General features: G+C 34.3%; 2 protein-coding genes across 5 annotated transcripts; both read right to left on the bottom strand.

Moving 5' to 3' along the window:
- Positions 1–211: 211 nt before the first annotated feature.
- LOC7496026 (basic leucine zipper 23) lies at positions 212–3,069 on the bottom strand. 4 transcript variants are annotated; one of them, XR_002982352.2, is made up of 4 exons: positions 2,900–3,069; positions 1,410–2,287; positions 840–945; positions 212–745 (listed from the first exon to the last, which is right to left on the bottom strand). XR_002982352.2 is itself a non-coding variant. In XM_052450749.1 (3 exons), exon 2 carries the CDS (start codon positions 2,229–2,231, stop codon positions 1,431–1,433), a length of 801 nt encoding a protein of 266 aa, XP_052306709.1. In that variant the 5' UTR covers positions 2,232–2,287; positions 2,900–3,069; the 3' UTR covers positions 212–829; positions 1,410–1,430. The 4 variants fall into 4 exon arrangements, 3 of the variants coding, with proteins under 3 accessions (XP_052306709.1, XP_024458783.1, XP_002299223.2); XM_052450749.1 differs by lacking the exon at positions 840–945 and having other exon boundaries at positions 212–829; XM_024603015.2 differs by lacking the exon at positions 840–945.
- Positions 3,070–9,602: 6,533 nt separating this feature from the next.
- Positions 9,603–10,929, bottom strand: LOC112328504 (extensin-like). Its single transcript, XM_024607606.2, has one exon. The coding sequence runs from the start codon at positions 10,874–10,876 to the stop codon at positions 9,983–9,985; it is 894 nt and encodes a 297-aa protein (XP_024463374.1). The 5' UTR covers positions 10,877–10,929; the 3' UTR covers positions 9,603–9,982.
- Between the last annotated feature and the right edge of the window lie 6,671 nt (positions 10,930–17,600).

Below are 17,600 nucleotides of genomic sequence, written 5' to 3'. Positions count from 1 at the left end.
ATTTCTTTACAGACATGGAGGGCAAAATCATCAGTGCGCTGGCTCCATTTCCTTACAAACATGGAGGGCAAAATCATCAATGCGCTGGCTGATGGGGTTTTGTGTGTCTTTTTTAATAAATTTTCTGCATTCAGGTACCAGCAGCTGTTATTCTTCCAAACAATTCAAGTGACTACAGTGTGAGTTCCTATGCCATTGTGAGTTTGTGGGCTATATTTAAAGAGATCATGGTGAATTAGGACCAATTATTTACATTCAAATCCAAGTTTTGGCCATATTTTGCAAGGACTTGCACCAAGAGCAGGATCCTTGACCAGGCAAAGGCAAGGGCATCTAGCTACAAGCAGTTGCATACACCATTTTACTTGAACAATATGAAAGGGACAGGACACCACTTTACAAACCTAGGTGATTTGGTAAGTGTGGAAATCCCCTCTATCCCGGCACACACACAATTTTCATTGACGTGGGAATAAGGGACCTGTTTTAACCTTCTGCTGCATTTGGTATCACTTATAGTGGACATAGAAACTGATGCTAAGTACCTCGATACATTTCATCAAGCAGAGGTCATCAAGGTGAGGATGCCAGCCTCTGCATCATAGCACTCGGTGAGCATGCTTTATTAACTACCTTTACAGTTTTACTTCGACTTCGGAAGCTTACTCAAGAACAGACCAAAAGGGAGAAGCAAAACTAGAAAAACCAAAGGAAAGTTGTATTGGGCACAGCCGGATGAAATAACCTAGACAGGAAATGAAATCAGGTAAAAGCATTAGCTTTTCAAAAGGGAAGACCGAAAGAGATGTGAAGAGAGGTTCAGAATAAGCTGCACATACCATTTTCACCATCATCACAGATTCACAAAGTGTAAATACAATAAAGCATGTATGTAAATAGAATGACCATGTCTGTTGTGTCTACCACCACTTCAAAAATCTGAAACTGAAAGAGTTTTTCGTGGAAATCGTTTAAGCTCTTGAGCATAGATCAAGTTGTACACTAGCGAAAAATGTTACAATACACTAATCACCATGGATATTTTCAACAGCAAAACAAGCAGAAACTTAATCATGCTACAGTTGTATTTCAGCCAATGGACAATCGCTATTTTCACCAAGGAGTAGCTTATACATTTTTCCCACATCTTTGCACTTCATCAAGGAAGAAAGGAAAAGTAATATTTACATTCTAATCCTCATACAATCTATAGAGATAATCAAAACAAAAGTCTGTCGTGAAGTATATGACTTTCTGGCTGAAGTTTTATTGAGCACCATACATATATACTACTGTACAGTGGCCCTCAGCCTTTTAAGTCCTATATCCATTTTAGTATACACAAGATCAGTATTCTCAACTTCAACATATCTTCGATGCAGGAAGATCAAAAGAGCTGAAGAGCTTACAGATATTATCTTTCCCTCTGGTTATTGAACTTGAGAGGCAGATGACATCAAGGCTTCCACCATGTCCATTGCGTGTCCTTCTGTAGTTGCCATATTATCCATGTTAGCCTGAGAATTTAATATCACAGGCTGACAAGTCCCTTCCCATGATTCCATCAATTTGTCATTTCCGTCAATATTAACCCGCGAAGACGAACCTACTACTTGAGTATGGAAGCACGGTAAATCTGTCTGACACTGTAGATTCATTGGCCCACCAGTAGACTGCGCACCACAATTGCCATCCTTGAAAGCAGCAGTAGCGTCACCCTGATTTTGGAATGGTAACACACCCAATTCAGTATCAATCTTTCCCCTCAGGCCCATCAATATGCTTCTTAGCCTCAAAACCTCGGCTTCAAGAATTACCTGCTGCTGTATTTTCCTCACCAGCTGCTGGTTCGATATACGCAATTTCTTCACTTCCTCTTCTAAGTAAGCAGTATGTGCCTTCTTTTTTTGTCTGTACTTTCGAACTGCTTCTCTATTTCCTGCTGGCCTTTTTACTTTAGAATTGGAATGCTCTCTATTGTTTACGTCATCATCTTCTTCAGAAGTAATGACTTGGGTGTGTGTGTGGTAGCATGTATGTGTATGAGTTATGTCAGGGCCAAGGGGGTTGCAAGTGTGAGTGTGAGTACATGTTCTCGTATTCTTCAAGAATTCATCAAGAAGTGAATCCACAGATGCAGAGCTCTGCAAACTGCCAGATGAATCGGGATTCGGTAACAAAACATGATCCGAAAGCTCTATCTCCCCATCATCCATGTTATAATCTTTCATTTCATTCCTCCAAACAAACCACTACTTTCAGCCAGACAACTCAAGAAAGAGTACATCTGCAAGACCAAAATTTCTAACTTGTCTTAGATCAATCACTTCAACTACTCTAACAAACCAATAATCCTAATGCAAAATTGAACAACTTAAGCTTGTAACAAACCAGAACCACCAACTTGTAACACAAAAGTGGGATTGCAATTTGCATGATTACTGCCCATATAATACCTTAAGAATATATGCAAAGGCAAAGAGTCCATACATAGAACATAATATTATAGCTGCCCACAACCTCAATTGTCATAATCAACAAAAAATACAACCATCCCTTTAACATTTCAAACCAATAAAAAGCTTTAAAAGTTGAATTCAATCCAACGAAAAAAAAGAAGCTTTCTTTAACCAATTTAAAGAAAACCCAGATGGAGATTCTTCACAAGAATATCAAATAAAGCATAAAGAAAAGATCTTGACATTGGAATATATCATTCAACAACAGAAGAGAATCCAACAATCTTTAGCTTTTCAAGTGGATAGGTGACAATAAATAAACAGCATAACTTTACACTGCAAGAATACCAAGAAAAGCAAGAAAAAAGTGTTTGATAGAAATGGGAAGCAAAAAAATGTAGATATTCTTATAGTCAGAAAGAGAGATAGAGAGCTATTACCTGATCTATGTTAAGATTCTGAGACCAACAAGAAGCATCTCTCAAGTGCTTTTTTATGCTTCCTTTTTGTTTGTCAACTTGTTATGCTTCCTTTTTGTTTGTCAACTAGTGTAGAATTTGTCTAACCGCTGATAGCCTAAGAGGTTTTTTCACCTTGCGTCTCCTCATTGGTATATTCGCAACTGCTCTTGTTATCTTATGAACACAAAGTCCACACAAACCAAAGGAAACATTATGAAATGAAAATTGAACTTCAAAGAATGTTGAGGTTGATGGATAGTTTAATTAATAATATTTTCTCATCTTGATGGACATCATAATTATAAAAAATTAATGATTCTAAAATAAGTACTGGTTTTCTAATTCAAGTAACAAGTTAGTTATTCTTAAGAAAAACCAACATTACCTTTACAATATTTTTTTTATAAAAAAATTATTTTTATTATGTGTTTTTTCCTTTTTTTATATTTGTAATTGCCATTAATTATTCTAATTATTTTAAATTTATTTTTGAAAAATTTAATGTTAATTTTTAAACACGTCAGAAAATTATATTGATTTCTAAAAATAAAAAGACTCATCAAATAAGTAATAATTTTTTTTTTGAAATTATTAAAAGTATGCGTAACCTGTATTTTATTTTAAAAACTGGACATCGGTTACTTTATAAAATGAAAACGTGTCAAGTCAACTAAGCCATTTTTAAAATGGATATTAGACCCATAAAAATGATACAAATTTATACTGCGCTTTGGCTATTATTTTGGTTAGTTTTGAAATGGATTTGAAAGCTGCCATTATTATTCAGTGGGCTTTAATGAAATCATGGTGACCCGGTTCAAATTGTTATGTATGCTTGGAAAATATTTTGGAATGATAAATAAATTATTTTATTTTTTTACAATTTTTTTGTTTTGTTTTTTTTAATGAGAATATCACTAAAAAAATGCGCTTTCACACTAATAAAAACAAAAATATCAATATACATGAAACTTAAAAACATAAGTAACAGAAAAAAAAAATATTTATTTGGGGTTCAAAATTGACTTTTAAGGCGGAAAAACACCATAAAATATTGAAAAATACCAGTGAGGCACGCCCGTGCAACTCACGGTCTGGCCAATTAATTTCCACTGAACTTGAATCACATGCTTGTCACGCACCTAATTAATAACCAGCAAGCCAGAAACGATTGTGAAGAAACAAATTGATTTGGGATTTTCTTTGCTGGTGGTGTGAAGAAAAATGGAGAGGTGGGGTGGTCTTCGGCTGTGCTCCTGAGAGGAAGAAAGGGAAGAGATTTGTTTAATCTTGGTGTCAATTTCGGTTAAAAAATGGGAGAGGAAGATGAGTTTGTGTGTGTTGTTGTTGACAGCGGTGATCAATGAGAGATGGGGAGATCAATGGTCTCTCTGTGTGTGTTCCCTCGTTTTCTTTCTTGCTTTTTTTTTTTTTCGTGTCTCACTGCCTCCTCCCCTTCTTTTAGTTTTAGCTACTATTTATGGGAGATAATTTCATATTAAATCTTCATCTATAATGGGTATCAATCCTTCAAGAATTCAGCCTTTGAAGGAGAGTATGTCAGAAATCTTCCTCCATAATAGCTGCCAATCTTTGATGATTTCCATCTTTTTTTAGAGCTGACTGGACATGTTCCTCGGGCGAACAAATTTTATTTTTAATGTAAAAAAAGTTATATTTAAATTTCAAGTCAATGGTTAAATTAATAATTTAATTCTTTTTTTTAATAAAAAACAGTAATAAATAAATCAACAAAAAAATATATAAAAAATACATACCAAAGTCTAATCAGATTATAAAACTATCAAATAATAACCTAACTGAAAGAAAACAAAAAAGAAGAAGTTAAACTTAAAAAAAGAGAGAAGAAAACATGAGGGGGGACCAAATAAACTTAAACGAATCTCCTAAATCTAATCTGATCTAAAAAACTTGCAACTTTTTAAATTATAGATCCAAGTTCAATAAAGAAGTTTAAATATCATTAATTTTGATTTTGAAAGATGAAATCATTGAAAAAACTATTAATAAAAAAACTTGAAAAAGAAAAAAGACAACAAAAAAGAAAACAAAAAAAGAATGGGGCTACAATCTCTCAGGAAAAAACTCAATGAGGATGAAATCTAAAAACAAATTATCGCAAACAAAAAAAATTACAATTAAAAAAATTAGGACCAAACTTGAAAGATTATGATAGATTATTTATAGATTAAAAAAAAGTAGGGGTGAAATAGAAAAAAATTGTTAAGGGCTAACCCAATAGAATTAAATAAAAAAAAATAACAAAAAAAAGTTAAAAAAAGAGGATAAAAAATAAAACAACATCAATTTAGAAAAAGAGAAAAAAATAAGGCAAACCTCTTAAACTTGTCTAATCTCTAAAAGCTACATCCCATGAATTGTTTTTACCCAGATTTAATTAAGTAGCATAATTCTTAACTAATTTAATTTCGAAGGATGAGATCGGTAGAAAAGTATTAATAAAAACACATGCAAAAGCAACAAAAAGTTGAGGATAAAATTTGATAGAAAAAACCCAAAGAGGATGCAATTCAATGAAAAAAATAATAAAATAATCCCAAATAAACTAAATATCAATTAAAAGATTAAGGATCAAATTTTAAAATTTTTAAAAAATCATAGGTGGTAAAATTAAAAATATTTGTAAAAACCAAGCAAACCCGAACAAACATCCTAAACATAATCAAATCTTAAAAAGCTCGCAAGTCGCAACCTATAAAATCCTAGATCCAGGTTCCATCAATAAGTTTATTATAAATCAATTTAAAAAACTTGTTAAAGCAAAAAATAAAAAGATAACAAAAAAAACCTCGAGCGAACCCAACAGCTAATTCGGGTGAACAAATCAATTACATGACCCAGGACATTAAATTGGGATGACCTTATAAATAGAAAAGTGAAAAAAACACCGAAAAAAATGCTTTAAAAAAAAAGAAGTCGACATGAGCTAATCTTTCAGATCTATTACCTGGGTCATGAAACGAGGGTGATCCCATTAAAAACAAATCTGAAAAAATAAAGAAGTAAGATTCTTAATTAAACAAACATTGAGGGATGAAATTGAGAAAAATAAATCAATAAAAAAGCAATGAAAAACAAAAAAATAGCAATTAAAAAAATTAGGACTAAATTCTACATAAAAATTAAATGTTTTGGGAAAAATCAAATGAAATTTAATGTTTAGGGATGTAATTGTAAAAAACAAATCCATTAAGAAAATGATTAAAAAAATATCAATTAAAATAATTAGGACCAAATTTGACATAAAAATTAAATGAAAATAAATTCCTATAGGTGGAATTGAAAAAAAAGAAAACGATTAAAAAAACAAATAGAAATTAAAAGAATGAGAACTAAATTTAAAAATAAATTAAAAAAATTAAATGATGAGGAATGAAATATGAAATAAAATTGAATGAGAAATAATCAATGTAAATAAAATAATTGCAAATAAGAGAAGAGGGACTGAATCAAAAGAAAAAGTAAATTGAAGGGTTGATATGAATTTTTGCATAAACAACATGCAATCTGAGAAAGAAAGAGAGGAAAAGAAAAGTAATTTCAGGCCAAACCACGCCGAACCACCATACACACGCCATCTAGAGAGGAAGAAGACATCGAGACAAATCAAAATGATACAACAGAATTTTGGTTCCAATCGCAGAAGCAAGTTGCACGCACCGTTAGAATACGACGGAGCGAATGGCGCGTGCGAGCTTTTTCATTTTTTGTGTGCAAAAACTAAAAATGCCGTTAGGACTAAACAATAGTGACAAACAAACCACAGTGAAATTACAACCAAGCCCCTGAAGCTAAAACTCAGAAAATTGAATTGTAAGGGTAATGTAGTAATTCAATAGTTCTATAAAATATGAAAATACATAAATGTCCTTATGTATAAGGAATTAGATTATTTTATTCAAGGGTTTCATTAGTAAATTTACTAAGTATAATAAAACACAATCATCAAAATAACGCTGCACAATCATCAAAAGAAATTTATGCCATGGTGAAAAGACCACCTTACCTCTAAAACAAAGGCTAAAGATAAAATGATCAAGGGGAAAAATAATAATTACACTATTGTAATGAATAGTTATCTGTGTCTTGTGGCACCATAAAGGGATTAGTTTTTTGGATAATGAACCTGGGTTGAAGATTGATTAAATGCTAGCCACCAACCCCTTTTTGCTTGATATGTAGAGAGAAGATCATGGCTAAGAACATGTTTTCTTGCCTTGGGATGATTGGTGATATGCTAAAGATTATCAATGTGTGCTTTATATCTGTTTGGGAAAAATATTATGATATGAGATTAAGGACAAAAATATAGGTGAAAGGGCATGTTTTCTATATGAGGTTTTAAGCCCAAAATTTCTATATTTATTTTTCTTATTTTATAGAATGAAAAAAGTGTATGAAATAAAATACAATTAGGGTTTTATTTTGATATTTTTTTTCATAAATTTTATATGTCTACGTTATTCGATCCCTATTCTAGGTAATTCAATCTGCCTCAAAAAGACAAGATCCATCATGTTGATTTAAATGTAAGAAAAACATGCATGCATGAGCTTAACTAGTGGAAATTATCGTGGACCAATTTATATTATTTTGTCTCCATGATCCAGGCATAAAGATTTTCTTCTTTGTAATGATGAAAAGAAATTAAAAGAGAGTGAGAGTTTGATAATCTGTTTGTTTATTTCAAATCAAGTTACAATTTTATTCATCTCTTTAGAATTTTTAAATTAATAGATTTCATGTGTTAATGTGTGCATGTTGTTAGAGAATAATATGAATCATATCTTGGGACCTCACTTAAAAGTTTAAGCTATTAGGTTGAGATAGTTCTTTGACATGATATCAAAGCCTTGATGACCAAGCGGTCATGAGTTTGAATCTCACCATCCCTAATTATTTGATAAAAATTAAGCATAAGATAATGTGGGTCTATGCAAGTTTCAAGTCCAAAGGGCTTTCACGGGTGTGTTAGAGAATAATATAAATCATATCTTGGGACCTCACTTAAATTAGGTTGAGATGATTATTTGACACATGTATGTAGCACTAAATATGGTGATGCAAAACAATTCTCTTCATGATTGTGTTAATATTTAATTAAGTACAAGAATTGGAACCAAAAGCAGCTCATACAACAGAATTCATCACGAGTATCTTCTCTTCGGATCTTATTTTAGAACAAAAACGCTTGCCTTTCACAAGGAAACGTCAAAAACTCTCACACAAAACAAATCAAATGAAATTCTACGTTATTCGATCCCTATTCTAGGTAATTCAATCTGCCTCAAAAAGACAAGATCCATCATGTTGATTTAAATGTAAGAAAAACATGCATGCATGAGCTTAACTAGTGGAAATTATCGTGGACCAATTTATATTATTTTGTCTCCATGATCCAGGCATAAAGATTTTCTTCTTTGTAATGATGAAAAGAAATTAAAAGAGAGTGAGAGTTTGATAATCTGTTTGTTTATTTCAAATCAAGTTACAATTTTATTCATCTCTTTAGAATTTTTAAATTAATAGATTTCATGTGTTAATGTGTGCATGTTGTTAGAGAATAATATGAATCATATCTTGGGACCTCACTTAAAAGTTTAAGCTATTAGGTTGAGATAGTTCTTTGACATGATATCAAAGCCTTGATGACCAAGCGGTCATGAGTTTGAATCTCACCATCCCTAATTATTTGATAAAAATTAAGCATAAGATAATGTGGGTCTATGCAAGTTTCAAGTCCAAAGGGCTTTCACGGGTGTGTTAGAGAATAATATAAATCATATCTTGGGACCTCACTTAAATTAGGTTGAGATGATTATTTGACACATGTATGTAGCACTAAATATGGTGATGCAAAACAATTCTCTTCATGATTGTGTTAATATTTAATTAAGTACAAGAATTGGAACCAAAAGCAGCTCATACAACAGAATTCATCACGAGTATCTTCTCTTCGGATCTTATTTTAGAACAAAAACGCTTGCCTTTCACAAGGAAACGTCAAAAACTCTCACACAAAACAAATCAAATGAAATTCTACGTTATTCGATCCCTATTCTAGGTAATTCAATCTGCCTCAAAAAGACAAGATCCATCATGTTGATTTAAATGTAAGAAAAACATGCATGCATGAGCTTAACTAGTGGAAATTATCGTGGACCAATTTATATTATTTTGTCTCCATGATCCAGGCATAAAGATTTTCTTCTTTGTAATGATGAAAAGAAATTAAAAGAGAGTGAGAGTTTGATAATCTGTTTGTTTATTTCAAATCAAGTTACAATTTTATTCATCTCTTTAGAATTTTTAAATTAATAGATTTCATGTGTTAATGTGTGCATGTTGTTAGAGAATAATATGAATCATATCTTGGGACCTCACTTAAAAGTTTAAGCTATTAGGTTGAGATAGTTCTTTGACATGATATCAAAGCCTTGATGACCAAGCGGTCATGAGTTTGAATCTCACCATCCCTAATTATTTGATAAAAATTAAGCATAAGATAATGTGGGTCTATGCAAGTTTCAAGTCCAAAGGGCTTTCACGGGTGTGTTAGAGAATAATATAAATCATATCTTGGGACCTCACTTAAATTAGGTTGAGATGATTATTTGACACATGTATGTAGCACTAAATATGGTGATGCAAAACAATTCTCTTCATGATTGTGTTAATATTTAATTAAGTACAAGAATTGGAACCAAAAGCAGCTCATACAACAGAATTCATCACGAGTATCTTCTCTTCGGATCTTATTTTAGAACAAAAACGCTTGCCTTTCACAAGGAAACGTCAAAAACTCTCACACAAAACAAATCAAATGAAATAATGACTTAGAATTCGAAAGAGTGAATTAATCAATAAGAAAGCACACATAAGCTTCGTATCCTTAAGATAGTGGAGGAAGTGATTCATGGAACATGATCAGATGGTTGTCGTAGTATACAATTAAAATAGGGTGGGTGGAAGGGATGTTTAGTAATGAGGAGGGGGAGGAGATGATAATGGTAGTGGTGATTACTTATAATAGAATGGGGGTGGCGGTGATAGGGATGGTGGAAGAGGTGATTTATAATAGTATGGAGGGGGAGGAGATGGAGAGGGAGGTGGCGGTGACTTATAGTAGTATGGAGGTGGTGGCGATGGAGATGGAGGAGGTGGTGATTTATAATAGTATGAGGGAGGAGGAGATTGGGATGGAGGTGGTGGTGACTTGTAGTAGTAGGGAGGTGGTGGTGATGATGATGGGGGAGGTGGTGATTTATAATAATATGGAGGAGGAGGTGATGAAGATGGAGGTGGTGGAGATTTATAATAATACGATGGAGGTGGAGATTTCAATGGTGAGCGTGATGACTTGTAATAATAATGTGGTGCTTGATGATGCTTTGGTGATGATGGTGGTGGTGACTTGTAAAAATAAGGTGTATGTTTTATATATTTTGGTGGAGGTGGGGACTTGTAATAATACGGTGAAGACACCACATGTTTTGGGGGCGGCGGCGGTGATTTGTAATAGTATTTAGGAGTATGTTTTGATTGCTTTGGTTGTGGTGGTGACTTGTAAATATAAGGTGAATGTGTCACATATTTAGGTGGAGGCGGTGATTTGTAATAATATGACAAAGGTACCACATGTTTTGGTGGTGGTGGAGGTGACTTGTACTGGTATGATGGAGATTTTTCATGCTTTGGAAGATGAGGTTTGTAATAGTGTGGAAGATGAGCAACATGTTTTGGTATTGACGGTAACTTATAAGATGGGTGTTTGTAGATGATAGGGTGGTGAGGTGGTGGCGGCGAAGCATAAATGTAAGGCTGGTAGGCAACCACACTAGTGGCTACAAGGCAAAATGCCACCGCATAAACAAGCTGCATAGGCCATTGCCCTGGCCTTCCCCAAGTTCCCATTTCTAGCAATTGAAGGTTGATGTATACTTGAAATTGAGTTCTTAGAACTGTAATTCTGTGACTTGCATAAGCTTCTGTAACCCTTTATGTAGCGATCTTCCGTGTTGTTTGGTGCATTAATTTATGCGTCAACAATTAGTTAGTGGCCTCCCAATCAGGACTACTTAAGACAAGAGAGAGTTAATTGTGTTTGCCATGATGAAGTCGAGAACCGTACAACCTCCAAGTACTCGTGTATTCAATCGTGCTGAATTTTTTTTCCCGTGTGGATAGAAGGAAAGAATTGCTATGTTATTGTTCAAAAAGCAAGTTGCTCTAAATCTATTTGTAATGACTTCATCCACTTCCGAAAGGTTGCCCACATAATAATCAAATGAGAAGAATTTGAGGTCTTCGTTATAGTTTTTTAGTACATTGCTCAGCTATTATGCATACGTTTTTTTATATAGGCTATTATGCGAAACAGAAGAAGAATAAACAAGCAATTAAACCAAATGAAACAATATGTATATGGACATAGTGAAATTTGAATTCAGAGTTTCTCAATAAAATTTCACGGATAAGTAGTTTTTCTTTACAAAGATCCATAAAATTTGTTCGCCCATATATGGCAACCAGCGGGCAACATGTCTAGTCTAATCTAAAAAAAGATGGAAATCATCAAAGATTGGCAGCTATTATAGAGGAAGATTTTTGACAAAATCCTCTTCTTCAAAGGTTGAAATCATGAAGGATTGATACTTGTTGCGGGGTGACCGCAATGTCATGGGCGACGATGAGGTTTTTGTTGTACCTCTTGATGAGGTGTGTGTATTGGGAAGAGTTTTTTGAATTTAATCATAAAATTATGATTAAAGTTCGGGAGTCGCCACATAGTATTATAGTCACGAGTTTTTTAGATTTAATCATAAAATTATGATTAAAGTTCAGGAGTCGCCACCTAGTATTAATATGGTCACTAGGAACATATGGTCTGCGAGAGTCTGGCTAATTGATTGGTTGTGCAAGGGGAAGACGCATCACCCCTAGTGCACCCTACCTAAGGTAAGCTGTATCATTGTTTGATTGTTTTTCTAGGTCGGGTTTCTATTTATTGGTCTCATTTACGGTTCAAGGTGGATCTCTCGTCATGAGAGAGTCTCTATCTTATTGGGTTAAATCCTAACCGTTCTAAAGTCTGAATCTTAACATCGCATTTATTTTACACCTTATATCTTTAATACTTGAGGGTGTACTCTATCGTATAGTTTTTCATCCCATAGATATGTAGTTTTTCATCCTATAAATATTAAAGTCTGCATCTAGACCCTAAAAAAAAGACTGGTAAAGAGTTTTTGACATTTTGGTCAAATCCTAATGGATGATCTTAAACTGGTTACGATATCTATTTTTTTTGTTTTTTTTAACATGAGAAAGATGCAATTTTTATTTTTATGAAGACATGCTTGGAAAAGTTTTAGGATTCGGTCGTATGCATGAAAACAAAATATTTTTTTTGTTTCTCTTTTTTTTTATTGCCTTTTGAAAAGGAAAATTAATTTAAAAGTTTTGAGATTTTTTTTTGAATTTTTTTAGAAATATTTTGGATAAAACCGAGTTTTTTAATACTGGATTTGTATCTTACAGTGAAAAAATACAACCCAATATTAAACAAAATTGGTAGAAAAATATACGAGAAAATCACAAGTTTTTGAATGGATTTTTTATTTTTTATTTTTTTTGAAATTATGAAATATTATAATATATAATATAATTAAATATATTAGGTGGGCCAGCCCAAGTAACTCGGCCGAGCCCAAAAAAGTTGGGTTGCGTTGATCTCGGCCCAACATATCTTTTTTCTTTTTCTTTTTTTGGTCTAGGCCGGACCGGCCTAGACATTTGGGTGAGGCCATAATTGGCTTGACCCAAAGTAAGAGTTAATTATCTTGCACCCCGCATGCAAAACGAATTCTCATTTTGCATGCAGGGTGATGAAGATGGTAGGGGGGCAGAGGGAAGGGAAAAGGATACCAGGGCTATGGAGCGTTGGCCGTCGTCTGGTCGTGGAGGATGACATGAGGCTGGTGGCGGCGTTGGTGGAGAGTTTTGCCACCAGATTTGCTACTGCTCATGTTGTTGGAGCTGCTGCTACTGTGGTTGATGCTAGAGTTGCTCACGTTTGGAGCTGTTGGAGTGGCTGACGACAGAGTTGCCGCCCCTGCTGCTATTGGGAAGGATGAAAGCTGCTGGACGAGGTGGTTGCTGTTGATGCTGGGGTAGTGGTGGCAGAGAAGAAGAGTTTTGTAATGGAGAGAGAAAGAGGTGGTGCGACCACCACGTCAGGCGGTCGCTTATGGTGGAGAGGATGGTGGTCAATTCGACGGTGACAGTGGTGGTGGCCGAAGGCCATGGCAGAGAGGGAGAAGGAAGAGAGAGAGAGAGAGAGACGACAACAATAAAAATAGAGGGGGCTGATTTTTTGCAATTTGTGGACCCGATATTCTTCATGCTCAAGCCATGAAATCCACCCCTATTTATAGGGGATGAAAGAGGGTAATCTTGTCTTTACTGGAGAAAAATTTCTGCCCTTGATTTGTCCAGAAAAGATCCCAATCATTGGTTGAGTTGGCAACGTTAGGCCGGTGTCGCGACCTTTATGGTGTCAATCAGCCTGAACGGACCACATGGTGTTATAGAGCAATGTCAGGTGATCATTTGCGTATAAATTTGGTGGAGAAATGAAGCATTAAATGTACCTGAAAAGTAGCCACCCGGGCAACTTTTCGGCTAAAAATCAAGGAAGATAATGAGCAGTGACCAGACGACGCGTTGTCTGATATTTTTTTAATGCAAAACGATGCCGTTTAGGGTTAAATTAGGAATTTTTGTCCAACTTCAATTTAGTCCTTCCACTTTCAAATTTTTTTGATTGTACTCCTAATTGACCCTAAATGTTTGATTTAGTGCAATTAAGCCCCTGTTGAACTTTAATGTGAACCCTGCATTTAAGCGCCTTTTGCACTTTGGTCCTTGGTTTCAAATTTATGCAATTTAACCCCTAATTGACCATTAAACTTTCAATTTCACCCCCAGTTTTTGTCAATTAAGCCCCCATAGTTTGGTATTTTTTATAAATTGATCCTTGGCTGTGAATTTCTTCAATTTGACCCCTAATTAACCCCAAAACTTCTATTTTCTTATGATTTTGCCCATGATTTCAATCAATTAACTTGGTAAAAATTAAATTTGGTCTTTTAAAATTCAAATCTTCTCAATTAAGCCTAAATTGGGCTCCCACACTTAATGTTTCACCAATTGAGCCCCTAATAAAATTAATTTGACCAATTTAAAGTGTAATTAAGTCCTTGCACTTAATTAAATACTTTAATTGGACACAAATCAATTCTTTAAACATAATTAAACTTTAATTTGGCCCATGATTAAATCAAATTGGCCTATTAAAAATTTAATTATGTTCTTGAACTTATTTGTTATGCAAATCCATCCAATAATAATTTAATTTGACGTTAAATTTGCATTATTTCTCTATTTTTTGGCATGATGGGGTACAATTAGGCTTCAAATTTCCTCTAAAATTACAGCTTGTTTTTTTATGTATTTTTAAAATTCTCTCTGGCCTGCTTTCTTCACGTTATCAGCTTTTATTTTATTTTTCTGATTTTGATTTTGAAAAAAAAATGAATTTTAGAGAATAACCCAGAATTAGGTTATGACAATACCCATTATTGATGAAGATTTAATATCAAATTCTCTCCTATAAATAGTGGCTAAAAGAAGGGGAAGAGGTAGTGAGACCAAGGAGAAAAATAATAATTACATTATTGTAATCTGACTCTTATGGCTCAATAAGAGGATTAGTTTTTTGGATAATGAATTTGGGCTGAAAATTGATTAAATGCTAGCCACCAACCCCTTTTTGCTTGATATGTGGAGAGAAGATCATGATTAAGAACATGTTTTCTTCCCTTGGGATGATTGGTGATATGCTAAAGATTATCAATGTGTGCTTTATATCTGCTTGGGAAAAATATTATGATATGAGATTAAGGACAAAAATATGGGTGAAAGAGCATGTTTTCTATATGAGTTTTTAAGCCTAAAATTTCTATTTTTTTTTCTTATTCTATAGATTGAAAAAGTGTATGAAATAAAATACAATTAGGGTTTTATTTTGATATTTTTTTCATAAATTTATCTTTCTATGTTATTCGATTCCTATTCTAGGTAATTCAATCTGCCTCAAAAAGACAAGCTCCATCGTGTTGATTTAAATATAAGAAAAAGATGCACGCATGAGCTTAACCAGTGGAAACTATCATGGACCAATTTATATTATTTTGTCTCCATGATCCAGGCCCAAAGAGTTTCTTCTTTTTAATGATGAAAAGAAATTAAAAGAGAGTGAGAGTTTGATAATCTGTTTATTTATTGCAAATAAGTTACAATTTTATTCATCTCTTTAGAATTTTTAAATTAATAGATTTCATATGTGTTAATGTGTGCATTTATGTACCACTGAATATGGTGATGCAAAACAATTCTCTTCACAGTTGTGTTAGTATTTCATTAAGTACAAGAATTGGAACCAAAAGCAGCTCATACAATAGAATTCATCACGAGTATCTTCTCTTCAGACCTTTTTTAGAACAAAAACGCTTGCCTTTCACAAGGAAACGCCAAGAACTCTCACACAAAACAAATCAAATGAAATAATGACTTAGAATTCGAAATAGTGAATTAATCAATAAGAAAACACACATAAGCTTCGTATCCTTAAGATAGTGGAGGAAGTGATTCATGGAACATGATCAGATGGTTGTGGTAGTATATAATTAAAATAGGGTGGGTGGAAGAGATGTTTAGTAATGAGGAGGGGGAGGAGATGATAATGGTAGTGGTGATTACTTATAATAGAATGGGGGTGGTGGTTATGGGGATGGTGGAGGAGGTGATTTATAATAGTATGGAGGGGGAGGAGATGGAGAGGGAGGTGGCGGTGACTTATAGTAGTATGGAGGTGGTGGCGATGGAGATGGAGGAGGTGGTGATTTATAATAGTATGGAGGAGGAGGAGATTGGGATGGAGGTGGTGGTGACTTGTAGTAGTAGGGAGGTGGTGGTGATGGGGATGGGGGAGGTGGTGATTTATAATAATATGGAGAAGGAGGTGATGAAGATGGAGGTGGTGAAGATTTATAATAATACGATAGAGGTGGAGATTTCAATGGTGAGCGTGATGACTTGTAATAATAATGTGGTGCTTGATGATGCTTTGGTGGTGATGGTGGTGGTGACTTGTAATAATAAGGTGTATGTTTTATATATTTTGGTGGAGGTGGGGACTTGTAATAATATGGTGAAGGCATCACATGTTTTGGGGGCGGCGGCGGCGATTTGTAATAGTATTTAGGAGTATGTTTTGATTGCTTTGTCGGTGATGGTGACTTGTCAATATAAGGTGAAGGTGTCACATATTTAGGTGGAGGCGGTGATTTGTAATAATATGACAAAGATACCACATGTTTTGGTGGTGGTGGAGGTGTCTTGTACTGGTATGATGGAGATTTTTCATGCTTTGGAAGATGAGGTTTGTAATAGTGTGGAAGATGAGCAACATGTTTTGGTATTGACGGTAACTTATAAGATGGGTGTTTGTAGATGATAGGGTGGTGAGGTGGTGGTGGCGAAGCATAAATGTAAGGCTGGTAGGCAACCACACTAGTGGCTACAAGGCAAAATGCCACCGCATAAACAAGCTGCATAGGCCATTGCCCTGGCCTTCCCCGAGTTCCCATTTCTAGCAATTGAAGGTTGATGTATAACCTGAAATTGAGTTCTTAGAACTGTAATTCTGTGACTTGCATAAGCTTCTGTAACCCTTTATGTAGCGATCTTCCGTGTTGTTTGGTGCATTAATTTATGCGTCAACAATTAGTTAGTGGCCTCCCAATCAGGACTACTTAAGACAAGAGAGAGTTAATTGTGTTTGCCATGATGAAGTCGAGAACCGTACAACCTCCAAGTACTCGTGTATTCAATCGTGGCTGAATTTTTTTTCCCCTGTGGATAGAAGGAAAGAATTGCTATATTATTGTTCAAAAAGCAAGTTGCTTAAATCTATTTGTAATGACTTCATCCACTTCCGAAAGGTTGCCCACATAATTAAAAATCAAATAAGAAGAATTTGAGGTCTTCGTTATAGGTTTTTAGTACATTGCTCAGCTATTATGCATACGTTTTTTTTATATAGGCTATTATGCGAAACAGAAGAAGAATAAACAAGCAATTAAACCAAATGAAACAATCTGTATATGGACATAGTGAAATTTGAAGTCAGAGTGTCTCCATAAAATTTCACGGATAAGTAGTTTTTCTTTACAAAGATCACATGAAATAATGTTGAGGGTTTGCTTTGTTGGAAAATGGATGTCTTTTGGATTGTGTAGCCCATGCTTACCTCTAAATCCATGACTTGGGACTATTTATGGCACCATTATCCCCCACAAGATAAGATAATTTTAGTCTCTCTGAGTTTCTTTTCAGGAAAAAAATCAATTTAAATAAGATCTAACAATATTCAAGGAAGAGAATAACTCTTCAGAAACTCCAAGCCGAACACAAACGAGCCCACAAATCAACGACATATATACGTATATATGTGGACCTTGTGATAGATAATTTGCACTTCGACCTCTGAATTGGTTGCTATTAGAGTCTACAT

Source organism: Populus trichocarpa, chromosome 1 (assembly GCF_000002775.5).
Source record: "Populus trichocarpa isolate Nisqually-1 chromosome 1, P.trichocarpa_v4.1, whole genome shotgun sequence".
Lineage (NCBI taxonomy): Eukaryota > Viridiplantae > Streptophyta > Magnoliopsida > Malpighiales > Salicaceae > Populus > Populus trichocarpa.
Note: the sequence above shows the minus strand (reverse complement) of the source record. Positions and strands in the feature narration are given on the sequence as shown.